Source organism: Rhododendron vialii, chromosome 13a (genome assembly GCF_030253575.1).
Source record: "Rhododendron vialii isolate Sample 1 chromosome 13a, ASM3025357v1".
Classification (NCBI taxonomy): domain Eukaryota; kingdom Viridiplantae; phylum Streptophyta; class Magnoliopsida; order Ericales; family Ericaceae; genus Rhododendron; species Rhododendron vialii.
In genome coordinates this window covers 9163698-9171285 of record NC_080569.1, presented here as the reverse complement: position 1 = coordinate 9171285, position 7588 = coordinate 9163698, and the positions used below count along the sequence as shown (strand labels likewise).

At 41.5% G+C, this 7588-nt stretch overlaps 1 protein-coding gene across 1 annotated transcript; it reads right to left on the bottom strand.

The window, feature by feature from the left end:
* Nucleotides 1–1955: 1955 nt before the first annotated feature.
* LOC131314750 (heat shock cognate 70 kDa protein 2) lies at nucleotides 1956–6117 on the bottom strand. Its single transcript, XM_058343594.1, has 2 exons — nucleotides 5678–6117; nucleotides 1956–3924 (listed from the first exon to the last, which is right to left on the bottom strand). The coding sequence occupies exons 1-2, from the start codon at nucleotides 5889–5891 to the stop codon at nucleotides 2183–2185; spliced, it is 1956 nt and encodes a 651-aa protein (XP_058199577.1). The 5' UTR covers nucleotides 5892–6117; the 3' UTR covers nucleotides 1956–2182.
* Between the last annotated feature and the right edge of the window lie 1471 nt (nucleotides 6118–7588).

Genomic DNA, 7588 nt, shown 5'->3' with positions numbered 1-7588 from the left:
CTTCCATCAATAAGACATGATGGTAATACGCATCCCTCTTTCAAGTTATTAAACAAAATTAACTTCGACCTCCTTTGGCTAAATAATTCATTTGTGGAGTATTATTTTTTTGTTCTTATTCAATTTTTATTTTTTTTATTTTTTAGGTTTCGCCTTCAAATTTTTGTGGATTATTAGCTTCTCTCAACGAGAAGAATCGAAAAAGTATAAAGCCGATCTTTAGTTTATTTTTTGAATAAAAGCAAAAAATCTGGCTTTCTAGCTGATTTTTGTCTTTATTCAAAATATTTAAAATTTGGACCATAACTTTTACTTTTCCTATTCCTCTCGTCGAGATGAACTAAATAATCACAAAAAATTGACGTGAAACTAATAAATGTGAATTTTTTTGAATAAAACAAAAAAATAAGCTACTTTGCTTATTTAGCCAAAACACCCCTTCGTCACCGTATCAGGACAAGTGCTACTCTGCTTTGTATCTCAAATATGAGAAATTTTGTATCTTGGTATCTGGCCAATACATTATTGATTAGTTCAGAGATCAATTGTCACTGCCACTAATAGAGTCGAACAAAACTTGTATGAGCAGACCCAACACAAGAATTGATAGCATGCGAATATAGTCGAACCTCATACCAAAGGGATTTTTTAGATCTCTTATTGTCAAATGCTGGTGACTAGCACTACGCCAACAGGGCTTTGTCTGAGTATTTGGATATGCCAATTTGCATCCGTTCAAATGTGTCTGCTTTATCTCTCTCACTTTTCATAGTCCAGGGAAGATACTAGTAATCGTTAAGAAACAAAAGGAACTCAATCATTGGACAGACATAGTGAAGGGCTCCCAACAAATCAAGCCAGGATAAAACTGAAAGGATCATGATGTTGTTATCTACATCAGATAGATCATAGATGTATGTCGATCCAGAAGTATAAATGTGTGATACTAAAACAATACAATAAGAACTCCATTACGAAATCCATTTTAGATGTTTACAGTGGTGCACATGAATAGCCATCTAGAGGAGTGGTGTGCAGTCCTGTGAAAATTTCTCATTTCAACGCCAAAGATCCAATCAAATCAAATCCATTTAAGCGAACCAGTACACAGACTGCTTCAACGTGCAAGGTTGGTCTTTCCTTTTTTGGAGGAGGATAGTCTCAGAATTCAAACGGATCAACTTACAGGAATCGTTAGGAATCACCGCGAGAGGTGGAGGGGGAGGGCACCTACACAAGCATTACTAGCTAGGACTATTGACATCACCATTACCCCAAGAAAACAGAATTACAATTCCCAATCAAAGAAAGGTTTTAATCTCCCAGCTTGCACATTTCTTCTCATCGAGCATATTGATCAATCATTGGCAGTGCGACTCTATAACGAAGTCCCTTACACACCTCGCTTTCACCATGGATAGGTCTGGTAGTTGCAAACGAGAGCTACTAAGGTCAGGTTAATCACAGGCTAGGTTCACCAAACATTTCTTATCAAGAGCACGGGAGAAATCGTTCACCAAACCCTCGTACAAAAATCAGGGCAGCCTGCTGTTTTCTTGCAAATACTCAAAGGTGGGATCGGATTTTTAGACTCAAAATTGGTCTCTGCTCATTGGCAAACAAGGTTAAATTACAGACTCGAACTTGGGTTTTCCTACTTGGGGAATACAAGCAGCCGCTGGGTGCCCTACACAACACCCTCCACGTTATCATCCAATATCACAAACTCTCAACATTAGGATGAATGAGAGCAGGCCATCTGCGATCTGCAAGAAACTCAAATCTGAGCTTCCAGGGCTAGGTGATCAATACTAAAATTCACCTCGAACAATCAGCTGCAACCATTCTAATAGAGAGTTGACTCTCAAAGGACATACTACCACCGATGACTACGTGGGATATATTCTGAAACTAACCAAACTTTCAAAAGATGCAATAATAGTGTGGACCAAAAGAAAACAGCAAAAAAAGTAGAATTTCACAAGTGAATTGCGAATAATATGTCTGATACATAAAGCTAAGCAGCAAAACCAAATTCCCAACCGACCTTCAAAAGCCAAGCCGGATGACTTAAACATATATGGCCATCCGGATTCAACAAGTTCCCAATGAGGGAAAAAAAAAAAATCAAAATAATACTAGTAGCTAGATGATTCCATCACCAATGGAAAAAAATACCACCTTAGTCCACCTCTTCAATCTTGGGGCCAGCACCACTTCCGCCAGCCGGAGGAGCATCGTCATCATCCATGCCTGCACCGCCCATGTCGGGCCCACCAGCTCCCTGGTACATCTTGGCAATGATGGGGTTGCATATGCTCTCCAGCTCCTTCATCTTATCCTCAAACTCGTCAGCTTCGGCGAGTTGGTTGCTATCAAGCCACAAAATGGCTCCATCAATGGCATCCTCGATCTTCTTCTTATCCGCTGGGTCAAGCTTAGACCCAATCTTCTCATCCTTCACCGTGTTCCTCATGTTATAAGCATAATTCTCCAGGGCGTTCTTGGCCTCCACTTTCCTCTTGTGCTCCTCGTCCTCAGACTTGTACTTCTCAGCTTCCTGAACCATCTTCTCAATTTCCTCCTTAGACAATCTACCCTTATCATTGGTAATTGTGATCTTGTTTTTCTGTCCAGTGGTCTTGTCCTCCGCAGAGACATTCAAAATACCATTGGCATCAATGTCGAAGCACACAGTAATTTGAGGTACACCCCTAGGAGCCGGAGGGATACCAGAGAGTTCAAATTTACCCAAAAGGTTATTGTCTCTGGTTCTTGTTCTCTCACCCTCGTACACCTGAATTAAAACCCCAGGTTGGTTATCCGAGTAAGTTGAGAACACTTGTTCTTTCTTGGTGGGAATGGTTGTGTTTCTCGGGATCAAAACAGTCATGACTCCTCCGGCGGTTTCGAGCCCAAGGGAGAGAGGGGTGACATCTAACAACAACAAGTCCTGAACCTTCTCATTGCCTTCACCACTCAAAATAGCAGCTTGTACTGCAGCACCATAGGCAACTGCTTCATCAGGGTTGATGCTTTTGCAAAGCTCCTTCCCATTAAAGAAGTCCTGCAGCAGCTGTTGTACCTTTGGGATACGGGTAGACCCACCGACGAGAACGACATCATGGATTGTGCTTTTGTCCATCTTAGCATCCCTCAGACATTTCTCCACAGGCTCCATGCACTTTCTAAACAGATCCATATTCAGCTCCTCAAACCTGGCACGAGTTATGGTGGAATAGAAGTCAACGCCCTCGTATAGAGAGTCAATCTCAATGGTGGTTTGAGCAGTGGAGGAGAGAGTCCTCTTCGCCCTCTCACAAGCGGTCCTTAGTCTCCTAAGTGATCTGGGATTACCGCTGATGTCCTTCTTGTTCTTCCTCTTGAACTCTTGAACAAAGTGGTTCACCATTCTGTTATCAAAATCCTCTCCGCCGAGATGAGTGTCACCAGCTGTCGCTTTTACCTCAAATATACCCTCTTCAATGGTGAGAAGGGAAACATCAAAGGTACCACCACCGAGATCAAAGATGAGGACATTCTTTTCGCCAACACTCGTGGCTTTTTTGTCAAGACCATAAGCAATGGCAGCGGCAGTTGGTTCATTGATAATACGCATGACATTAAGTCCTGAAATGACTCCAGCATCCTTGGTTGCCTGTCGCTGTGAATCATTGAAATAAGCAGGAACAGTAACAACTGCATTCTTCACAATAGATCCAAGGAATGCCTCAGCAATCTCCTTCATCTTCACGAGGACCATAGATGATATCTCCTCAGCAGCGAACTGTTTCTCTTCACCCTTGTAGTTCACAACAATCATAGGCTTGTCACCAGTACCAGCAATGACCTTGAAGGGCCACAGCTTAATGTCACTCTGGACAGAGGCATCATTAAATCTCCTCCCGATGAGACGTTTTGCATCTGAGAAAAAACAAAGAACCACAAATAAGCATATTTTTTCAGTGAATGCAGGAAACAACACTAAAGTAATACTGAAGGACTACTTGTCAATAGAGTGACCACAAAACCACGACACCATTACTTGGTCCCACACAAAAGTTACATGAACAAGGAAAATAGGCCCCAAGTGTGAGTGTGCTGTTGAACGAACAAAGGGGTTGGTGGCCTCTACCACTTTGATTAATCCCACTACAGTAAAAAACACGAGAAAATGAGGCTAAGATTCCCAAATGATCAACTTTCAAACTCAACATCATATTGCCTCCAGACAAAGTCAGACAATGCGAATTTGTGAAAAAAGTGATGCCTCTTACACAAAAGTGATCCGTCTTGAACAAATGTCCTAGTGGTAAGAACCATAGATCATATGTACATGACAACCTCCCTCCATTTGCTTAAAACACTTCACAGAACCCATAATTCAATTGGAAAAGGGTATATATAAGAGGAACTAAAAAACAATCAACTAGCATTCTCAAATGGATCCCTTAATATCTTGTCCTTAAACAAACAAAACCAGCGGACTCCTCAGAATTATAGTAATTGCTATCGGTATGGAAATAACAGGGAAAATTGCACAATCAACTCAAAGTAACACTAAACCTACCAGTTTTAAAGCAAGTCTTTTGTTCCCTTATACTGAGTAAAACAAATACTGTTTGAGACAAACACAAACTCCTCCACACATAAATAAATTAAGTAACCAGCATACAAGTGTACTAACAAGCACAGAAACTTGTCTAAGTTTGCGGACTCCTCGAACATGTGGAGGACACATGTTCCTCATAAGAACCACTACAAAGATTTCAAACAACGAATCCTTCATTGTTAATGTTTTAACGGGTCAACTTTTTCTCAAAAAATATCTTATAATCTTCTTTACACCGAAGTTTCAGAGGGACTTGTCCATCAAGTTCAACCCTTGGAGCCATCAACCAAAGATGGACCTTTTCTCAATTTAGCAACATGCAATTTTGGATCCAAAATGTAAACTCGATCCAATTTCTATCGGATGCAACATAGAACAATGCAACATCAAATCAAACTGACTGTAAACCGAGCCAACATATTCTTGGATCCATTTGAACCAAATGTAAACCCAGTGTTCTTGAATCCATTTGAACCAACTGTAAATTGAGCCAACAAAGGATCATCGAGGCACTACATGTACCAGGTCCCTTACGAAAATCAACCCAATAATCCAAATCGACCTTTCAAGGTGATCTAAAATTAGGGAAAGGTAACTTACTACTAGGAACTAGGTTTTGTGACATACGGTCTCATCAACTATTGACAACGGCAATACAACTTACTCATTAACCCAATAGCAAGTCCATTATAAATTTTCTACCCTGAAGCAATAAAAAATCTGACAGCCTTTCCAATTCCCTCAAACCCAAAAAAAGTAGTACAAAGTTAAATACAATGTAATTCGATAGATCTGAATTCCCAACCCTAGCCAAACCACATCACTACAATGTGGTCTAATCTCATCTCAATACCAGTTTAAACAACGATAACAACAACAGAAATATAATATCCACAGAAGAGCTACGCAAAACTAGATAACAAATAATATCACGATCCAGACGAATCCCGTATTTAATAGTAATACTAGACAAATTTCCATGGATCTAGATCTCACAAAAGACATAATAGGTAGATACACAAAGAGAGATATTTGTATGTGGACGGGACAAGTGTAGTAGCTTACCGAAGACGGTGTTGATGGGATTCATCGCCACCTGATTCTTGGCTGCGTCGCCGATGAGGCGCTCGCTGTCAGTGAACCCGACATACGACGGCGTCGTCCTATTCCCCTGGTCATTGGCTATGATCTCGACGCGATCGTGCTGCCACACGCCGACACAGGAGTAGGTCGTCCCGAGGTCGATCCCGATAGCCGGACCCTCGCCTTTACCGGCCATTGCTTTTGCTAGTCGCTTGGAAACGGCGTGTGATATCAGGGGAGAGAGAGAGAGAACGAGAGTGCAGATGAAGAAGAGGTGGAGAGAGAAAGAGAGGCGGAGAGAGAGATAGGGTTAGGGTTCGGAGGAAAGGAGAGGTATATATTGGGCGGGGGAGGCGGTTTGTAGGTTTTTCTAGAATGTTCTTCTTAACTTACGTGATGTCAGATGTGAAAAGTCGAATTTCGCGGCTTCAGATTCTCTCGCGATTTTTATATTGTGGGAATGGGTCATTGGATGTCCATTGGGCTAGCTGCTCAATTTTCGGGTTAGGTCTCGAGGCCTCAATTATGTGAGCCCAAATTCGTTAGAGAACTTTTGGGTCTTCTGGTACATGGGAATCTTGAATCGTATTCCCATCAAAAGGAATGTTAGGGTTGAAAACAAGAGCTTTTGTTTGCGAGTAATCCGTAGGCGGGGGGAATTTGACTAATTTGTTCCAATCCCGACATAAACAAAGACAAATATAATTTAAAAGAAACTATCTAAAAGACCCAATCTACAAATAAATTAACAAGGGATCCAGTTTGATAGGAAAATGGATATATCCTATCAAGCATTTACAAGAAGAGTTACAATATCATGATCTAAGAGATGAACTGTTCTGATCATCTAAATAGGACCAAGAATAAGATGGGTAATGTTCACCCACTTTTAAAAGTAGGTGAACAAAATTGAACTTGGCTAATCACCATCAAATTGAAAATGATTTCCCCCCCCCCCCCCCCCCCCCCCCCCCCCTCCTTTATGGTTGCTAAATTTATTTTATGTGTGTGAACCCCACATCACATGCGAGTGAATTTGTGTAAGTTTTTGTATGTGGACTTGTACTATGGGGAGTAAAGATCATCATTTAGCCCGAAGGCCCGTGACACGTTCGAAGGCCGCCCGGCCCATCAGGCCATTGCCCTGCTCAAGCCTATCCAACGGGTGGGCTAGCCCAGCCCGAAGTTTTCATGGGCCAGGCTTGGGCCTATGAATTTTTACTTAGCCCGCCCGTCAGCCCGGCCCACAAGCCCCGTCCGATAGCCCAAAAATCAGTGGCCTTGTGAGCATACCCATTCCTTCCTTATGCTGTTGAAGACTAAGCATGTGCAATTTTACTGTATGCCATTCCCATCCAAATGTTCCAAGGCACAAAAAAAAAAAAGAAAAATGTTTTTAATTTATGTTTCAATCATTGTCCTTTTCTGCTCAAGGGCAACAATTTAGAGGTGTAGTATTTACCCAAAACAATTCGGGTGTAGTTTTTTCACGCAAACTTTTTAAGTTTTCTTTTTTTCACCATTTTTTTCAAAATTTGTGTGGCTCGGCCTGTGAACCCGTCCAAACTTTGGCCCGCTAGCTTGGCAATTGGGCTAGCTCGTGGGCGGGCTTGGGCTTCAACTTAAGAAACACAGCCCGCCCCATCCAGCCTGCAAAAAGAAAAAGGCCCGCTCAATTTAGGTAGTGACTTAATGGGCTGGCCCAACCCGACGATGATCCTTAATGGGGAGTAACACCAACAAGGAGATAGGAGAATGAATGTTAGTTATTGGTCTATAAATTAATTATCGAATGGAGCCCTCTTTTACTTTTTAAGAAAGATAATTTAGGGTCTGTTTGAAACTTATGGAATGGAAATGAAAAGAAGAGAAGGTGTATGTGAGAAAAATGTG